Below are 21,632 nucleotides of genomic sequence, written 5' to 3' on the forward strand. Positions count from 1 at the left end.
TTTAATCAGGAAAGGATGCTGTATTTTGTCAAATGCTTTTTCTGCATCAATTGAGAGGATCATATGGTTCTTGAGTCTTTTCTTGTTGATATGATGTATCACATTGATTGATTTGCGAGTGTTGAACCATGCTTGCATCCCAGGTATGAATCCCACTTGGTCATGATGGATAATCCTTTTAATGTACTGTTGGATTCTATTAGCAAGGATCTTGTTGAGGATTTTGGCATCCATATTCATTAGAGAAATCGGTCTGTAATTCTCCTTTTTGAGGGGGTCTTTGCCTGGTTTGGGGATCAAGGTAATATTAGCCTCATAGAATGAGTTTGGTAGCTTTCCTTCTGTTTCTATTTTTTGAAATAGCTTTAGGAGAATAGGTATTATTTCTTCTTTGAATGTTTGGTAGAATTCCCCAGGAAAACCGTCTGGGCCTGGAGTTTTATTATTTGGAAGGTTGTTTATCACTGACTCAATTTCTTCATAGTTAATTGGCCTATTTAAGAAATCTATTTCTTCCTGTTTCAGTCTTGGTAGTTTATAGGTTTCCAGGAAGGCCTCCATCTCTTCCAGATTGTTTAGTTTTTTGGCATATAGCTGTTGATAAAAGTTTCTAATAATCCTTGCAATTTCAATGGTGCTGGTCGTGACCTCTCCCTTTTCAGTCATAATTTTAATAATCTCAGTCCTTTCTCTTTGTTTTTGGACAAGTTTTGCCAGTGGTCTATCAATTTTATGGATTCTCTCAAAGAACCAGCTTCTAGTCCTGTTGATCTGCTCTACTGTGGTTCTGGTCTCTAATTCATTGATTTCTGCTCTAATCTTGGTCAACTCCTTCCTTGTCAGTGGGTTAGGCCTGTCCCTCTGTTGCTGTTCCAGTTTCTTGAGGTGAGAATATAGAAACTGCATTTTAGATTTTTCTATTCTTTTGAGTGAGGCTTGGATGGCTATGTATTTCCCCCTTAGGACTGCCTTTGCAGTATCCCATAGGTTTTGGACCGTTGTGTATTCATTCTCGTTGGTCTCCATAAATTGTTTAATTTGTTTTTTGATTTCCTGGTTTATCGAGTCATTCTTGAGCAGGATGGTTCTTAGCCTCCAAGTGTTTGAGTTTCTTCCAGGTTTTTCCTTGTGGTTGAGTTCCAATTTCAGAGCGTTGTGGTCTGAGAATATGCAGGGGATAATTTCAATCTTTTGGTATTGGCTGAGACCTGTTTTGTGTCCCAGAGCATGATCTATTCTTGAGAATGTTCCATGGGCATTTGAATAGAATGAGTATTCTTTGGTTCTGGGGTGTAGTGTTCTATATATATCTATGAGGTCCAACTCGTCGAGTATGGCATTCAAAGCCTTTGATTCTTTGCTTAGTTTTTGCCAGGGTGTTCTGTCTATTTCTGATAGTGGGGTGTTGAGGTCCCCTACTATTACTGTGTTCTTATCTATATGTCTCTTTATTTTGGTTAAGAGTTGGCTTGTGTATCTTGCTGCTCCCCTGTTGGGGGCATATATATTAATAATTGTCATATCCACTTGTTGAATACTTCCTTTAAGAATAATATAGTGCCCTTCTGTATCTCTCTCTATGGCCTCTAGTTTAAAATCCAGTCTATCTGATATGAGAATTGCTACNATCAAGCAGGGGAGTGGGAGAGGAAGAAGCAGGCTCCCAGCGGCGAAGCCCGATGAGGGACTCCTTTCTGGAACGCTGTGATCAGGCCCTAATCCGAAGACAGGCACTTAATGACTGTGCCACTCAGGTGCCCTGGGTTGTGGGCTTCCTGATTTTTCAGCCTGCCTTCTGGGGGAGGGGCCTGCCACGCTGATACTCAGGAAACCCTGTTTGGGTAGAGTCTCCATGTCCCCTGCGAGGGGGGATCGGGATGGGCACCCTGTGAGCCAATATTCCTGGGCTTTTGTTCTCTGGCAGCTTTCCCTGGCGGTCTGCTGTGCCTCTTCTGAGAGTCAGAGCAGTAGCAGCCGAAATTCAGCCTCTGTCACAGAATGGAGGGATTGCGGCCCGCTCTCCACTGATGTTCTGGCTACTGTAACTCTGGTTCTGTTGGTGCTGCTCAACCCTGCAGCATCCCGGGCTGTGCGCCCCACACCCGGCGTCCCAGCCCTCACTTCCAGGGCCTGCGCGTCTCTGTCCTTTGTGTTTCTAACCCCGCCAGCTGCCAGATGGAGGGCTCTTTAAATTGGATAGAAGTAGGTGNCGGCGTCCCAGCCCTCACTTCCAGGGCCTGCGCGTCTCTGTCCTTTGTGTTTCTAACCCCGCCAGCTGCCAGATGGAGGGCTCTTTAAATTGGATAGAAGTAGGTGTTTTTTTTTCTCACCCTGGAACTTTTTGTTGTCCCTAGTGAGGTAGTTTAGTCCCTGTCCTTGAATGGCCACCCAAGGATATTGTCATAGTGGAATCTCAGCATAGTATGGGATGTTGGAGTGAATGCATGGACAAGTGTTATTCAGGTCTAAGTTTTCAGGATCCTATGTTGCACTGTGCTTAGGGTTGTGAACATAACTTTAAATTAGAATTGTTCCTTGTTCTTGTAATTTTTTCCCTTTTGGAGCTGTCTTTTCTCTTGTCTCTTTGTTTTTGGGAACTCCACTTGAAAAGGTATTTGCCTCCAGAAATGCTATCTATCTCTGGGTCTCTCTCAAGAAATTTTTTTCCATCCTTCCTCTTCCCCATTTTTCTACTATACCTTGCCCATCATGACCTATTTTCTCAGGAGTCAGTCCGTGCTTGGTTTCTAAGCTAATTGTCAGAGAAATTAATGAGTGATAACTGAGTTTTCAACAACTAATCCTGGTTTAACATAATTAAGGCTGTCATTTATTGAAGAAATGTTTTAAGTTCCTTACACGTATTATATCATATAACCTTTACACAAACCCCATAATTATTATTCTTTTCTACATTTTAAAGATGATGAAACTAAGGCCCAGAAGTGAAGAAACTTATTCAATGTGATATATCTAGAAAGTGGTGGAGTTTGGATCAACTTCCTGTCAGTTTGATTGCTTTGAACCACTTTACTAAACTGGCATTCCTCCCTCAGCCCCCAACACACATGCCACTGCTAATTTTGCCTTAACACGATTATAAACTATGAGGTACAAGACACCCTGGGCAGTCAGAGATTTGGATGTGAGAAGATTCTTCTTCGAATCCAATAGCTCACACTGCATGGGCATCAAATATTTAGCCTAATCAGAAGTCTACCTTTTATAATGCATACTTATTTTTTCTTTGCTTTATTGAAGAACATGAGTCTCTTTTACACAATTCACAAGTGGTACATTTTCAATATTTATTTCAGCATTTAAATCTAAGAGGAAAGCTGAGGTTACATAAATAACTTCATCAGATGAAAACACAACAGCTCCTCCATCCCAGGACTGGCTGTGAGAATGTGTTCAATGGGATGTACATTACACTCCTCTCATAAGGCTAGAGAGAATCCAAGGGCAGCAATAACTGTGAGGTTCAATCAAAACTGACCATTCCATTCCACCTGCGTTTACTGAGAGCAGAATGCAGTAGTTGCTTTTGCTCCTGCTTCTCCCACTCTGTGTTCCTCACAGCTATACCTGCTTGAGCACTCCTTGTAGGCCAAGACATCCCACATCCCATCCTATCCTGGTTTTAAAATGTGTCCAGTGAGCAATACTTGCTCCCAGATCTTTGTTTCTAATATCCTTCCCCACAGAAAGGAACCATTGTTTCTGAAGAAATATGACTGATTCAGGCCCAAGGCACTGCAGGTACAAGATGACTCTAGAATACTTTATTATACTAGAAAGAAAGACAATGCTAAAAAAAAAATTAATGGGGAAGTGAAATAAAGACATAAGAGCCAGCTTGAAGTGGTGCCCATTTATGGAATCTGGAACCATCCAAGCACTGAGATAATGATGCATCTTAAAGAATTATATACCATTGAAAAAATCCTGAGTGCTGAAAGTCTTTACTTGATACCATAGATAGATTGAGAGAAAGATAAATAGAGGGGTACCTGGTTGGCTCAGATGGTTAAGCATCTGCCTTCAGCTCAGGTCATGATCTCCAGGTCCTGGGATCAAGCCCCATGTCGGACTCCTGGTTCAGCGGGGAGTCTGCTTCTCCCTCTCCCTCTGCCTCACCCCTGCTCATGCTCTCTCTCTCTCTCTGTATCTCTCTGTCTTAAATGAATAAATAAAATCTTTTTAAAAAGCAGCAAACTATTAAGAAGAAAGAAAGAACGAAAGAAAGAAAGATGATAAATATATAAATACAGGGAGGCAGAAAAGAAGGAAAGAAGGTAGGCAGGTGAGATCTTGCTAACAGTAGAATACTGAGTGTTGTCTAATAAATGTAAAGGGAGTGCTGAAGTTGGAAACATCATTTTGTAACCACCAATGGATGGCAACTGCAGGAGAAAGCAGAATATTTGCATAGTATTAAGAAATGTCTCCATTTAGTAAATTTATTACTTTGAAAGAGAGAAAATAATTAATTATGGAGTGGGGAAATTGGACTACATCTGGAGCAGATGATCAAATTCACATCATCAATGTGAGACAGATGGTTGTTCTGTGCCTCACATTGGGATACACTCTTAGAAAGACACAAAGCCACCTACATAGAATTCTGGCTCAGAAAGCCTTACCTGCATCCAATTATGAGGAAATATCAGACAAACTCAAAAAAAGGATATTCTATTTAAAAATGGTGGAAGGGACTGTATTGTCCCAAAATGTCAATCTCATTAAAGAAAAAAAAAGTGTCTGTAAAAATATTTCAGATGAAAGAAGGCTAAAGATACGTGGCAACCAAATGTTACCTGCCCTAGTCTGGATCCTGTTATGAAGGAAAAAAAATGCTATAAGGATATTATTAGGTCTATTGAAAAAATAGAATGTAAATATTAGATTAGAATAAAGCTTTATATCAACATATAATTTACTGTAGTTAATAACTGGTCTGTGGTTATGTAAGAGAATATTCCTACTCTAAGGAAAAGTACACTGACATATCCAGGGGTAAAGTGTTCTAATCCATACCACTCACCCTCAAGTGGTTCAGTTTGGGAGAGAGAGACAGCACACCAGATATAATGTAAACAGTAAGTGAATCTGGGTGTATGTGTGTCTTTTCTATTTTATTGTAATTTTTCTGTAGGCTTAAAATTATTTCTTAATAAAAGTTTAAAGAAAAGAGTAAAAAAATGTGCCATTGATCAGGGAAAGCCCTTTTATAGCTCAGATCAATGTTTGCTAAGATTTTCCCACCACTACATTGGCAACATACGACATTGATAAATAAGCTAAGTGGTGGGTCGGATGTAATTTGAAGTACATTAGGTTTTATTTATGTATTCAGTTGTCAAAAACTTAATGAATACCTATCATGTGCCAGATAATGTGCTATTATATGCTTTTTTTCTCCTCCTCAAGAAAACATACGAAACTATGTGTGAATAAGAATAATAAAGAAAAAAGAAGACAATAATTCACAGCCATAATTTATTAATAGCAGCAAATTATTTGTGATATATCTAATATTCTCCACTTACCTCTGTGCGTTAAAATCTCTTTGGAAGCCACTGGCTGAGCTGACACAGCTCGAGCCTCTTTCTTTTATTAACTTCAGGCCCAGAAAAATGTGGCTCCCCTACCTTATTTCTGTGACCAACCCATGTTCCTTAGTTACAAAGTTCATGCATTTTAACTACTAGAAAATCTGCCTGAAAAACCTATAAAGTTCTTCTGTTTCCTTAAGGATGAGGTCCAAATTTGCAGTGTCATTCAGTCAGAATTTGGAGTCTTGCTGTTAACCTCTGCATAGTCCAGTGGGACACCCAGTCCTCCCAGATGGTGACTGCCAACTTGTGTGTGTACCTTTGTCTCAGCATATAGGCTCTGAGATTCCTGACACCATGCATTGCCTTCTTATATTATATTATTGAAAGTCCAGCTTGATATATTTATTGTTCACCCTCAAGAAACTCTCAACCCACTCTGGGTCGTCTGAGTAAAATGGAAAGGACTCTTGGGTTTTGACACTTGACAATTCTCAGAACAGATTTAGCTCTGTCACTGACTGAATGAATGCTTACAGTCAAATTATATAATATCTCTAATGCTGTTTCCTCTCTTTCAACTCAAAATAATGGTGCTATATTTTTCAGAGGATGGTTGTAAGAATTAAGAGAAATAGTGTTTGGCACAGTGATTAGCTGGAAAATGTTAATCATTAATATTACTTTCAGAAGATAAACACAATTTTTATTTTAATGGCTGGAAGCAGGATTCCTCATTAGGGTGATATAGGTGATATACTCCATATTTAGACTGCTTCTTGAGGAGAGCAAGGCCCGAAGGTTATGGTTAGAAGGACCCAGGGATATGAAAGAGACATAGTTGTATAGTTGAGCAACAGAAGTGAGAGGATAAAACAACAACCACAATGACAAGAAAGCAAAACAAGAAAATGAAGAAGAAAGAAATGAGAGAAACTTTTGTCTACACAGTAGGGTGCCAAAGGGGTTTGTAGGAGGTGGACTGTTCAGTGTTAAATATTGAATTGTTGACATTGCAACAAGTTAGTCCCCTGTCTTCACAAACTTCCTATTAAATCTGTGACTTGAGTGAATGTTCTTGGTTTGTATGTTTGCTTGCTTGTTTGTTTTGTTTGTAGTTTGTTTCCATAATGCTTATTAAGGTGAAAAAAGTGAGTTTCATGACCAGGACAGTGTTGAGCAGAGAAGAATCAACAGGTGCTAAAGGGCAGAGCAAGCAGTACTGAAAGCTTTTTAGGAAAAGTGGGCCTAGAAGAACCTCTGAGAAGGAATCTCTGACAAAGTACAGAAATCTTGAGGAATAATGAGATGGAGACTTAACCTGACATATAGATTTTATCCTTATTATAGGTAAGAGAATGGACTTGGCTCACAGAGCTTAGGGTCCAAAGTATTTTAAACTAGGTAAAATACTAAAACTTGCAAAGTATGATAGTTCCACAGTCTTTTATCTATAATTCCAAAATACTAAATGGTCTGAAAATGTTTTGTTCAGCATCATTACTCTATCAGTGGAAAAAGCTGACCTTATTCACCATTAGACTGCCATTCGTCTTTCTTTGTTGTGACGGGGGGTGTATTCATACCTTTTGCTGAAGAGTTGTATGTGTTGGATGATGGTGTGCTGCTCAGGTTCTGTGAGGATTATTGGCCACATAGGCATATATGCCACTTGTCCTTAGAAAATTCTGAATTCTTAACATATCTGGAGTTTTAGATAAGAGATCACAAGCAGTTCAGAAAAACAGGAAATTTTAAATGAGTGAAAAAAGGGAATTACCTTCCAGTGTATTTCTAAAGCTGAAATTGGCAGCTTTATCCATGGAATCCGATTCATACTGGGTCAGATTTAGGCAGAATTCCACATCAGCAGAGGAGGGGAGCCTCGGGGTCCTGGCTTTGTCATGGTTTCCAGGATTTCGCAGTAGTGGTCCCTCTGGAGTTCCGTCGCATAAAGCCTGCTGGCTGTTGTACTCCTCCAGGCGGGTGCAGATGATCTACACAAAAACCTTTATGTTAAAAGAGTTGTGGCGGCCTCAACATCAAAAGGGAGAAGGTGGGAAGATTCACCAAGAGCTTCATATTTTAAAGGAAATTGTTGAAGGAAGCAGCCTTCTGAGGGTTGCAAAATAAGAGTGAAATCTAAAATCTAGAACAGAATTCTCTTCTTGTATCTACTTAAGAAAATGAGTTAAATTCCCTAGGCCTCAATGATCAAAGGAGGATAATAAAAACGACTTCATATAATTTTGTCAAGTATTTATTTGATGAGAATATAAATCTGACAAGCATCTGTTAAACATCCATTGTGTGACTTCGCTGGTTGTATGCCCACGAAGCTAGCTAGCCCTAGTCCTGAGTTTACGTCTGTGCCATCTCTTGTTTTCTCTCTTTCTATATCTTCTCTTTTGGCTTTTACAAGTTTCAAAGCTTTCATGCCAACTACCTGGTGAGAACTCCCTAATTCTTATCTCTAGTTCAAAACCACTTCTCTGAATTTTAAACCTTTATATCCATCCCTGACTTCCTATTTCAGTCTTATCTCCCATGCATCTCACATGTCACATTTAAACTCCCCAAACTCTGCTCTTCTCCCCATATTTCCTATCACATCAACCGTCTTGCAGCTCAAACCCGTGAGTCATCCTTTTTAAGCCAGAAACTGGTGAGTTTTCATTTGTATTTTATTCTCTTAGGTCTTTTGCTAACGATTGAAATCATTAGCCAGTCTTGTCAATTGTACCTCCAGAATACAGCTTGAGTCTGGGAACCACTCTTCAATTTGCCTACAGATGATGTGATCTGACTGCTAAAGTCAGGTTGGCTACCCTTCTCTGAGCATTATTCGTGTTTCTCCCTGCCACGACTTTGTTCATACCTAAGCTTTCTCACTCCTTGCCATGGATCTGACATCTGACCTCGTCTTCAAGAATAAGGCAGTATTTTAGAAAAAAACAGACACTGTTAACTCTGACTTTGAAAGTAATTCAAAAGGATCTGACTCTAAATATGAAGAATTTTCAGGAATTCTTCACTGAATTATTTTGCTTATAGTTTCATTTATAAGTCGGCAGGAGAATAAACTATGACAAAAATATCTCACTAAAGAAGTCAAAAGGAGCTCTTTCAGTATAAATATAAAATAAAAATTGTAAACGATTAAAAATATCACACCACAATTTAATAGGCAGATTTATCTTTACTTTTTGGTCTCGGTGCTATTTAAATTAATTCATCTATGCATAGGATCTAGAACAGAGGCTCAATCAATATTTGATGATGAATAAACAAATCAATGGATGAACCAATGAATCTTCAACTACAAACATGTGTTCAACAACCTTTTTAACTCGTCCTGTAATCGGTACCAAACTCTGCTCTAGAAGATATTTTTGAAAATATATATATATATCATTTTTGTTAAACACATGAGGAAGGCATCACTGTGTACATTTTTAAAACTTCACACAACCACCTTGTAGGTTTATATGATTTTTTTCCCTGTTTTAATGACGAGGAAGCACAGCCTGACTAGGGGAGAATACAAAAGGCTAGTATCATCTAAAACCCTGGTTATGATGAATACTTTTATGGACAACAGGCAAGGCACATGGAACAATATTTTAAAAGTGAAAAGCCTTTCTGGTCATTTGTTTGCACCACAGTTAAAAATAATCGAGACAATCTTAGTCTCCTGCTCCAGTGAGTTTGCACTCTAGAGAAATGTAAAAGCAAATTCAATTATCATGAGATGGAACTGAATGAGCCGTTCGTCCCAGGAATGGCTGCTACTGTGTTCAACGAGAGACACTTAGAGAAGCTTTTAATTTTGGGTCACTAAGATATCGCTTATGAATTGAAGGGTTGTGTGTTGGAAAAGAACTGGATGGCAAATTCCGGTAGATGTGGGCGTCAGTTCCGGCTCTGTTACTTACTGGCAATGTATCAGTGAGCACGTTATTTAGACTTGCTAAGTCTCAATTTTCTCAACTATAATATGAAATTGTATTAAATATAATAGGGTATAATAAAAATATACTATTACGTGACACAGTAATGTGTAATTCACATTTACTATATTAATAATAAAATAAAATAGTAACAGAAAAAAGCATGGTTTTTTGCCCAGCAAATGTCAGTTTACAGGTTTTTTCACACTTCACTACATTCCTCAATCCTTTTATCCACGCATAATTGAGAAATAGATCTGTTGGGTGATTCGTCTAAGGTCATATGATGCTTAGAGCTAGAGCTAGAACATTAATACACAGTGCTAATTCCAAATGAATATATCCACAACATTTATTACTGCCTGTAAATGGTTTAGGAATGGTTGAATAAAGCTAACTTAGCTTTTGCATTCAATATAATATATTGAATTCCTTTATTATGTCAATTAACTAGACATCATGTCAGGTACATAAACGAAATTATTTTCACCCCTGTTGGAATACTAAACCATCTCAGGACATTTTCAAAAGTCCTACTGTCTCAAAAATTCCTACAGCAGACTTGTTTGCAGAGGTTTGAATGGAACTATTTTTGCTGAAATGCCAAGAGCCAGGTGACTAAGTTTTCAGATGATTGGATGTATTAGTAACAAGGAGGAAATCTACCCTGGTTCCAGAAATAATTAGAAAAACTTAGTTTCAAGTCATCATGTTTGTATTTGATACAGAAGGAGAGGCAGGAAGGAGAAATGGTTAGCACAGTGGTTAGTATCATGGAGATTACAGTCAGACATGATTACTAGTACAGACTATTATTAGCTACATGACCTTGGGCAAATAACTTAAGCTCTATGAGTATTAAGGTTTTTCATCTTATAATACATGGGGATTGAAATAACTTTTAATGAAGGATCAAATAATTTAACATATGCAAAGCACTTAGTATATAGTTTCAGGTATAAAGGGTTTAATAATGATCCCTATTGGGGCGCCTGGGTGGCTCAGTTGGTTGAGTGTCTGACTTTTGATTTCGGCTCAGGTTATGATCTCATGGTCTTGGGATTGAGCTCCCCATGTCAGGCTCTGCACTCAGGAGGGAGTCTGCTTGCGAATCTCTCCTCTCCTTCTACCCTTCCTCCCCTCTCTTGTGCACTCTCTCTCTAAATAAATACATCTTTTTTTTTTTTAATAATGACAGCTATTATACTATTATTGACTACAAGACCATTGGGCAGGCCACCAAATTGTTTTTAACTCTGGCTCTTTAACACTGGTTGAATATTAATTATTGTAATAATGAACATTGATATATCATATAAAGATATAATAATGATTTCCACACATGGACCTCAAAGAATATGTCAGTTACTAAACCAGTTCTTTTACATTAACAGATTCCATTGAATCCCTCCACAATAATTCTTTAAGATATATTATTCTAATTTTAAAGAAAAAATATCCCAGAATAAGTAACTTGTCTAGTATCTTGCAGCAAAGTAAGTTACAAAAGTTCACTGAAACTCATGTTTCTGTGACTCAAAAGATTATACCACTACATTATTTTGTTTTCCATTGCATTTAGTGCTTTCCTTAACACAGAAAATAAACATATATAATAGTTGCACCCCATTTTTTTCTGTTGAGATAAACCAAAGGTCAAAGACTTTAAATAACTTGTTCAATATCATCTGGTAAGTGGCAGAGGTCTTCTGATGAGGAAGTTCTTTTTCTATTTCAACACAGGTGATATATAACATATATTGGGGGAAAAAATCAAGTGTCCCGAGTCAAATGAAAAAAGAGAGATAGAAAGAAGAAACAGACATATTAATGGAGGTGAACCTAGATAGTGCTCTCTTAGACTTAAGTACATAGCAACAAACTATCAGTTATTAAAAGCTGTCAGGAGCAAAGATTCTATTAGGGCATTAGAGATTTATCTGGGTGGGGGGAAGTAAACCATATGACATTCCACAGAATCTTTTCCATAAAGAAAAAAGAGAAGCTGTTATTTCACTGAGCTGTTGCCATGGTTACCTAAAACCCATGACTCTCTGCTAAAATGTGACTTTTTTCTTTTTTCTTCCCACTGTTTGCTTCCATGTGATGTGCTTTTCACCTGAAGAGTGAATTCCCTGGCCACATTTCACTCATGTCTATCATCTAGGAATGTTTATTTCTCTATATTTTGATCCATCATGACAGCTACCCCGATCTACCTTTCCTTTTTACAGCAGGTCTATCTGCTGCTTGCATAACATTGGATCTAATTGTGTTGAGCACAGGTATTTGTACTTTAATGTTATTAAGGACCCCCATCGCCAAAAATATTGGACTGTTTTAACTGATGACAAGCATGTTTCTACATTAAAAACTCAAGGCATTAAAGAAAGAAATGAAAAAACATATACGAAAAAGACATGGATTCTGAAAATGAGAAAAATTGTTTTCTAAACATACTAACACTGATTTATATATTATTTTATTTAATAGAAAACCCTATCAGTAAATAATGTTAATCTCACTTAAATAACACTCAGATATGTTGTAACTTGCTTGATTTTCTCTATTGTGTATATATATATATATATATTTGCATGCATACACACACATATAGAAGCCCAGAGAGACCTACATAAAATGTTTTATTCTACATGTTCAGTTAGTCGCTGCTTACTTTGCATTGTTGTGTCCTTGGCCTTGGGGATCCAGGGCTATAAAGAAGTATGGTCTAAGGTTCTAGAAATCCAGGCATGCAGAGTTTAATTTTTAACGTATGTTATTAATAAAGCTAACATTTCTATGATTTTTAATTTTGTTCAATTCAGCACACATTTATAAAGCCCATTCTATCCATATATCATGGTTCTGGGCTCTGTGGATACAAAAATAAATTAGAAATGGTCTCTTCTTTGGAGCAGCTGACAGTCTGATAAACAAAGGCAGGTTTGAAAACAATGACATGTACTGAAGAGTTATTGCTGCTATCATATAAATCTGTACAAAGTGTAATGATCGCTCAAAGGGGTGAGGGTCAATTCTACCTGAGAAAAGGATGTGGATCAGTAAGAGTCTAATAGGATATTTTCAGTATAACATAAATGAAAAGGACTACATCAGAATATTTGTCCCAGTTGTCTGTGCCATTGAATTTTGAGGGAGTCCAAGTGGCTACAAGTCAAATTTTATATTCATAAATTAGTGACTTAATTGATCTCTTCTGAGCCTAAATGGCTCCTTATTAATACAGAAACAGCACTGGAGTCAGAGGCACTGGGTTTCAGTCCTCATCTGTGTGACCTTGGACAAATTATACCTTTCTGGGGCCTCTATCTTCTTTTATAAAATAAGGGTATTACGCCACAAACCATTGAGTGTCTCTTAGCTCACAGTTAATAAATGCTACGAATTTCTAAAACCTCTGTTTTTGTGTTGTAAAACATATCTGAAATTGAGGAAGAAATGGAGGCTTGGCCTTAAAAGGACTAGCAGTTTAGCTAATTTCAAAGGCCTCCACCAGTTCACTGAGTCCAGAAGCTATTTGATTCTCACTTCACACAGAGCAGCTCACTTCTCGATTTGAGTGTACAATTCAGGTGAAAACATTTCAACTAGTGGTGTGTTTATTACAGAACCTGAGTTTGTAAAGTGAAATAGATGCCAAAACAATTTCCAGATTCATTAAATTGGTGATTCTCAATGATGGCTGCACATTAGAATCACAGGAAAAGGTTTATTTTTTTATTTTTGAAGATTTTTTACATTTATTTTAGAGAGACAGAGAGAGAGAGCACAAGCAGGAGGGGCCGAGGGAGAGGGAGAGAGAATCTCAAGTAGACTCCATGCTGAGCATGGAGCCTGACCTGGGCCTGGATCTCATGACCTGATCCGAAACCAAGAGTCAGACACTTAACCAACTGTGCCACCAGGTGCCCCACAAGAGCCACGCAGGCGTCCCACAAGAGAAAGTTTTAAAAATGTAGAGCCTTGGGGTGCCTGGATGGCTCAGTCAGTTGGGCACTGGACTCTTGGTTTTGTCTAGCGCTGTGATCTCGGGGTTGTAGGATTGAGTCCCAGGTGGGGCTCCTGCTCACTGGGGAGTCTGCTTGAGGATTCTCTTGGTCTAGCTCCCTCTGCCCCTCCCCCCAAAAATAAATAAATAAATCTTTCTAAAAATGTTTAAAGATGCAGATGCCTGGACTTCCCAGTGGACCACCTGAAGAGGATTTTCCAGCAGGAATTAGGTGGGTGGATCCATGCAATTTTCTTTAAGCTCCCTAAGTGGTTTAGATACTAAGAACTACTGAATTAAATGGATATAAACAACTGATCTTCATTTTTAAAGGACAGTAACCAGGAATGGAAACAGCAACTGTCACTTCACACAGGGACACCACTCACAGTAAGCAGACACAAATTCTCTTTTATTCCCCTTTTTTATTTAAACTATCATTTGCTTCTTTTTCTTCAATGGTCTTTGTTCACTCTATTTCTGAATTAGATTTTTAACACCAATTACAGCAGCTTAATCATTGAATAATATGGAAACTAATGTCATAATTTCAGTCCAGTGTTGACCCACTAGACCCGAAAAGATTTATTTAGAAATGAAATTGGCAATAATCATAAAGAAAAAAAGGGGATGAGGAGGGACTTTCCACTCAATAAATGATTAGGAAAAAAATTTACATATAATTCTAGTAATACCAACTACCATATATCTTATGTAATTAAATATCAATTAGTATCTGCCTATTAAGCTTCCATGTGGATGTTGTAACATTTTTGGTAATTTAGGTAAGCTACCAGCCTTTCTGGGTCAAGTGAAGCTGTACAGTTAAGGAAAGCATTATAATGGACTAAAAATCCCTGTCCTAGCTTAGCAGTATTTTCAGCATAACAGAGGATGGGAGAACTAGATGAGAGTTTTGCACTTTATAGATTAAGGTAGGAGGTCTGAAGCCTTATTGAAATAGATTTTTTTTTTTCAAGCTCATCTTTTCCAGCCTTTCCTGTATAAATGCACTCATTCCTCTAGGTAAATAGCTGACATCAGTGATACCAGGTATTACATCATGACCATTTTTCAGTGAGCTTCGATAGGCTCTATTTGGAAGGTATGTGAACTTAGTGGGGAGGGTAGGAAGCCCTTCACATTTCAAATCTGCAGAGCACAAGATGCGGATGCCAGATTCTTCCCATCTCATTTAAACATTGGGCTTAGTTCCATAAAGCACTGCTAGTCAAAAGTGCTGTATTAGAAATGTCTGGAATACAGACAGAAAAACATTTCTTCCTCCTTATGGTTTTAAAATGATAAATAATTAAAAGCATATTTCTTTGGTCACATTTTGCCCCTAATCCAGAGTGAAAAATTCAGCATAGGAGAAATTGAAATTAAATTTCAGAATTGCAATCCCTTATCATGTACCTCTAAAATTTGCACATATTTAGGAATAAAAGCTAATTTCTTCTGCAGCCTAATGGAAAAAGATGAGACAGAGTAAGCCAGATCCTTTGGCTAAAGACAGAGCAGTCATGTCCTTGGGGATAGTATAGGTGGTCAGGCAGCCAACCCTGACCTGTCTCTATTAGTTCCTAGTGATCCTGTGATCTTGTACAGGTTTCCTTGATAGCTCAGTGTTTTAAACCTTAGCATGGGGAAGAGATAGTAAAAGTATTAACTGAGTTACCACACAGAAACACTTGCAACAGGGCTTCACACATGCTAAATGCTTAATGTAAATGAGTTGTTTTCATTATTTACCTATTTGGGCTTCAGGATCCTCACACATATTTTTTTTTAAAAAAGATTTAATCTAAATAATATTCCTCAAATTTCCCTGATGATAATAATTACCATAGACATTTAGTAAATGATGCCTTCCTAAGGACTCCGGCTGAAGTTCTGATCAATGGGTCTAAGGTTTAGAACCAGAGATTTATAATTTTTACACTGTATGAATTTTATTGTGAAGAAAATTTCAGAAGCACTGACCTAGATCATTAACTTAATCATCTAAATATTCATCCATCCATTCATTCAACAAATAATGAGACCTTACCACTTGCCAGGCATCATCCTAGGTGCCGAGAGTGCGGTGATGAACCAAATACTCTTTATTAGAGTTTAAGAAACTGGTAGAGGATATTAGACAAATAAACACACAAATACCTATGTAATCACAATTGTGAAGCATGCTATAAAGGAAAAATACAAGCTGCGCTGAGAACTTTTAATAGGGGATCTTTTCTACTCTTGGCAGGAGAGATGCTTTGGGAGGTATATGAAGACCTGCCTGAAGAAGCAATTGCTAAGGTTCTTTTATGCTCTGATATTGGATGTCCAGGATGCCTTACCTGCCAAGAGGAGAAGAAGGATGCTGGGCTGAGTAAGTTAGGGTTTGCTGGGTTGCGCCCTCCCATGTACTCATCTGTGCAAATGTCACAGCTTTTAGCATCTCGCCAATCCCAGTATGGAATAGTGAAGTTCTCATCCCCAGTCAGCTTCTGGATTTCTTGTTCCCACAGCAACAAGAAGAGTCTGTGCCAAGGCAGGAAACCAGGGGCTTCATGAGCAAAATCAATGTCTCTCCAGATTTGAGACCCTCCGAGCAGTGTGTCCCTTGACACATAATAATGCATCCAGACAAAGAGGTCATAAATGTTGATGTCATTAAACATGGGTGTTGATCCATTATTCATTTGGCCATAGGTGCCTGTGGGGATGACATAGTCTGGGCTGATGGTATGCTTCGCTAAAGTAAGGTAGGCAAGAAATTTGTTCTTCTCTGGGACACTCAGATCAAAGATGTTTTTTCTCACCAGAAGTCGCTTCTCTGTGCAGTTTGGTCCCCAAAAGCCAAACTTGCAATTTCCACAGTTGAATCCCATGAAGTTGCCAAAGCACTGGCAGGTCCTATTGTAAAAGACTGAGGGCCAAGATTCCCTGTCATCCACCCCTGTGAAGGGGAATTGAGGCCCGAGGGGGGCATTGGACAGAACGATGTCCTGACAGACACCCCTACCCGAAAGCTGGCCACAGGGACTCCCGTCACCCCTCCATGGTGGGCAGCATTCCTTCTCTATCAGGCTCTTGGAAGAGGCACAGTCTCGAGGGAAATGGCCAGTGGAGGTCCGGAAACTCCACAGCAGGCAGCACAGAGCAGTCAGGAGCATTCTTCCTCTAGTCCTCACAGATCTGCTTGAGCCGGTCGGTTGAGTTACGCACTTCTCTTTCAGAGTGACTATCACATGTTTTGGCTAAGACCTATATAATACCAGTCCCACCTCCAGCATCAAACACTCTCGGGCTTCATCTTAAGCTTTCATCTTCTGTAAACCACATGACTAACTTTTCTTTGGGGTTGGCACGAATCCCACAAGTGGGACAGGCCTATGTTAAAGTGAGAAACACTATTCAACATTAATAATTTAATTCACATGGTAATAATAATAACAATAATAATAATAATAATAATGCCTGATCTAAGGAAATCTAGTTAGTTGACTAGGAGATTAATGATGATTTGAATTGGAAAATAAGAGGTGGTGTCAGGAATAGAGCTTCTCTTATTAAGAAAGTTTAGGCAATGTTAGAGATTATGGGTGCAAAGTAGTTGTTTCTCAGAGACTGTAAGTAGGCCACAGAATTTACAGAACTCAGTTTTGCAGAAAGAGATGCTTTTCAGAGCCTAGAGATTATATCTGATCTTTGGTTATATTGCATATATTTATTTATTTCATACAAAGTATCTGAAGAAAAAAAAATCTTTCCTCTATGTCTCCCTGATTATCCTGGTGCAGTTGGCTAGTTGCTAGCAATATAACCATTTATTTTCTGACTATTCCTATGGGTGGGATAGGTGGGTGCTCTGCTTTAATGTGGAGACTTCTACTAGCTAATATTCCAAAGGAAACTCTTTTATTTAAATGCTGTATCCACCCTGTTTCACCCATAAGTTCTAGAAATCAGAAATTGTTTTGAAATTTTGACAACCATAGGGTCTTGTAAAAGAATTCTCAATTTAGGGTGTGAATAAATAGGATAAATATGTTTATTCAGCAAATATTTATTGGTCGTATACATTCAGGAATTCTTTCTCTGTGTATAGTGAGCTAGATAAATTGAAACACATGGATAAAAATTTAATTGTTCCACTTATGCTAGTTTTCAAATAAGCAGTATAGATATTATGTACATCAGACTTTTAATGGAGGGGACATCTTTGTGAACTGAAGATACCGAAAAGGATTGCATAGTTTTGGATAATAATATTTAAATTTTACTAAAAGAATGCCCCTTGAATAAAACCTTAATGGTGGGCATAAGTTGGAAAGACAAATAAACTGGAGATAATCCTTCAGGCAGGGTTGGAAACCACAGAGGCAAAGCTGGAGAACTGGGTTCAGGTAGGCTCCCCACAGTAGCGGAAATGAAACCCAGGAACAGTCCACGAAGGGGCCTAAAAACTAAGTGGCTTAAACTAAGGTGAGGTGAAAGATTAGAGGATGAGAATAGTCAAACCACAGTTGTCCCTGCAAGATTTCCTTCTTTATCCTGTTCCAAACTGGAAGCTGGGTGGTCCTCCTACACATACAGAACAATTGTGCACAAGGGAAAGCTCCGAGGAAGGCCGCAGCGCCTGGTCCCTGAGCTGTGAGCTGTGGGATTCTGGGGAAGACCATCACTTTCCATGTGAGTAGCAGTGTCCATCTCTGCTTTCTTCTTCTTTCTGCTGGAGTTTGTCTCATTATTCAGAAAAAAAACATTAAGGTGCCTCCATACCCCTCTCTTGGGACTCAAAAGCAGCGTTTTTAGGTGGAAGGAGCAGTGTGTGGGTGAAGAGGAAGAGAGGTTTCCATGGAAATGCTGCCTCTGGCTGGGATCAGGAAGTCATCACATGATTGCCACAAGGAGGCTTAATCTTTTTTCTTCCTCCTTTCAGAGCCACAGAGAGATTAACACAGGGCTTCTTGCCCCCGGGGAGTCTTGGTTCTGTATTACTTATAACCACACGTGGCCTTTTGTAATTCTGTTCTATCTACTTGCAGACAGAATTCAACTTCTAACGTTCAATTTAATTAAGAATTTTCCTTTACACTTGCCCCCCTATCAGGCTTCCCAGTAAATAACTTATAAAGCCTTCATCAGGCCGCTGGGCTTCTGTGTCTATTCTCCCAGGTCTGTTTTTTTATAGCCTCCAACCATGCTTAGATGAATGTCAAAAATGTACTTTGTCCTCTTAATTTCCTTCACAAAAGTGATTTATTTAACTTGACAGACCTCTTTATTACTCTCAAGTATAGAAACACTATCTACTTGGCCCACATGTATAACAGTCTTATTGTCGAAACAAACTTCCTACATATCAAACCCCATTTAAACTGGCTCTTCCCTGAACTCCAGATGTACGTTCTCTAGGTGTCTCTAGTTTATAGAATTTGAGAGAGTCCCATTCTAGGAGATTACTGTATAAGTTAACACCTAAGTTAATATAATACTCTATTAGCTAGAGTTAGGGCTCAGTAAATACCCTGCAAATATTTATTGACTATCAATTACCAGGCATATGCAAAGAGATAGGGATGCTATGGTAAACACAACAGAAAGGTTTCCACCCTCATAAAATATATAGTCTATTAAAATGTGCACCGAGTGTTATACGCAAATAGTGAATTATGGAACATTACATCAAAAACTAAGGATATTCTGTATGGTGACTAACATAACATAATAAAAAATTATTATAAAAAAAAAAGGTGCTGAGAGAGTAGGCCTTAAAAGTTCATACCACCAAACTAACAAACAAAAGAATTGTAACTCTGTGAGTTGATGGATGTGTTAGCTATCCTTATTGTGGTAATCATTTCACTATATATTTGATGTATACAGATATCAAATCACTGTATAGTATACTTTAAACCTATACAATGTTAGATGTCAATTATATCTTAAAAATGAAAAAATAAAATACTGAAAATTTTTATATGAATGGAAAAAATAAAAAAATAAAAAATAATTTTAAATTTAAATTAAATTTAAAAATTTAAATTTTTTAAATTTTATTTGTATTTTGTTATATTAGTCACCATACAGTACATCCTCAGTTTTTGATGCAATGTTCCATGATTCATTATTTGCATATAACACCCAGTGCACCATGCAATATATGCCCTCCTTAATACCCATCACTGGCCTATCCCAGTCTCCCACCCCTTTCTCCTCTGAAGCCCTCAATTTGTTTCCCAGAGTCCACAGTCTCTCAGGGACTGGAGGAGATTATGCTAATTTTAAATATTAAATAACATTTATAAGTGTGTATTTTAAATTTTTTCCTGGCTAAATGACTTTTAAAGCTGCTGTAAAAGAAAAAAAAAAAGAGCTACTAGGGAAAATGGAAGGGGGACCTAACTAGTCATGAAGCATAGTCAAGGGAGGTTTTCTGGAAGAAGTTACATTCCAAGTGACATCTGGAAGATTAGAAGTTTGTTTGGTGAAAAGGACAAGAGTGTATGTGAGTGCATCCCAGGCAGAGGGAATATTACAGGCAAAGGCTCCAAAGTGGAAGGAGCATAGCACATTCACAAATCCTAAAGACATTTAGAGTGGCTAAAACCCCAAAGTCTATGGAGACTTGATTTAAGTATAGAGGTGTATGTATGGATGAAATCAGTCCATGACAGGTTTGGAGCAGAGTTGTGATATTCTCACATGTGAATTGCAAACATTTCACTCAAGCTGCTGAGATGACAACAGACATGGGGATGGGAGCAAGAGTAAATCCAGAAATCACTGTTAGAGATTATTGGAGAAATTCGGCAAGAAATTTGGCTTGAAACCAGAGTGATGATCCCCGAGAGGGACAGACGTGAATGGATTCGAGAGATAAAGGGATGATGAATTCAAAAGGAGTGAGAGGTGAAGAGGAAAGAGATTTCGGGTTGACTTCTAGGTTTCTAGCTTCTGTCATTAACTAAAATGAGAGAAGATTGAAGGTAAAATGTTTGTGGAAATTGAGTATGGGTTCAATTTTAGACATGTTGAATTTGAGATTTTAAGGTCTAGTATAGCCGTAAACAATTGTCCTCTGGTTTCTGGTGTTTGCATTGATCATTCACCCACTCGTTGGTTTTGGCCAGTCAACTTTGCTCTTTTCCCTTACTCTGATCATTTGTCTTCACTCATTTAATGAGAGTTTGAACCTTCTTCCCCAGCTTCATTTTTTGCCTTCCTTATCTCAGTTTTAATACTAGCTACCATTTATTGAGTATAAGTAACATAATTAGCCCAATTTGAATATTTACCATTTTAAAAATAAATTTTACTATGGGGGCGCCTGGGTGACGCAGTTGTTAAGCGTCTGCCTTCGGCTCAGGGCATGATCCCTTCGTTGTGGGATCGAGCCCCACATCAGGCTCCTCCGCTATGAGTCTGCTTCTTCCTCTCCCACTCCCCCTGCTTGTGTTCCCTCTCTCGCTGGCTGTCTCTCTCTCTGTCGAATAAATAAAATCTTTAAAAAAAAATAAAAAATAAATTTTACTATGGAAATAGTTAAATATACTCAAACCAGAAAAAAATAATTTAATTAAATAGCATGTACCCATCATCACACTTGAACCACCATCGCCTTTCTGTAGGCATTGTTTCTTCTGTCCCACCAACATAAAAAGAAAAAAACTTCTTTAGTATTTTAAAATAAATGTCAGATAACGTATCTTCTCTATAATGTCTCAGTATACACAGGTAACAGTTAAGGATTTAAAAATGTAACTACAATACCAGTATAATACCTCAGACAAAAATACAGAACAATAATTCCTTAATATCATCTGATTTCATGTCTATGCTCAATCTACTTTAATTATCTTAAACATATTTTTTTGAAGATCCAAACAAGGACTATATATTGCTTTTGGCTAATATATTTCTTGTTTTTAAAAATCTATGTTTCTTGGGCACCTGGGTGGCTCAGTTGGTTCGGCGTCTGCCCTTGGCTCAGGTCATGATCCCAAAGTCCTGGGATCGAGTGCCGCATTGGGCTCCCTGCTCAGTGGGGAATCTGCTTCTTCCTCTGCCCCTCCCCACTGCTCGTGTTCTTTCTCTCTGTCTGCCTGTCTGTCT

At 38.2% G+C, this 21,632-nt stretch overlaps 1 protein-coding gene across 1 annotated transcript in view; it reads right to left on the reverse strand.

Moving 5' to 3' along the window:
• Positions 1-16,687, reverse strand: part of TYR (tyrosinase) — a 106,819-nt gene extending 90,132 nt beyond the window's left edge. Inside the window, exons 1-2 of the mRNA XM_034665602.1 lie at positions 15,869-16,687; positions 7,339-7,555 (exon numbers count right to left, since the gene is read on the reverse strand). Coding sequence (XP_034521493.1) covers positions 7,339-7,555; positions 15,869-16,687 — 1,036 coding nt within the window. The remainder of the gene's footprint in view (positions 1-7,338; positions 7,556-15,868) is intronic.
• Positions 16,688-21,632: the final 4,945 nt, after the last annotated feature.

Source organism: Ailuropoda melanoleuca, chromosome 8 (genome assembly GCF_002007445.2).
Source record: "Ailuropoda melanoleuca isolate Jingjing chromosome 8, ASM200744v2, whole genome shotgun sequence".
Classification (NCBI taxonomy): Eukaryota; Metazoa; Chordata; class Mammalia; order Carnivora; family Ursidae; genus Ailuropoda; species Ailuropoda melanoleuca.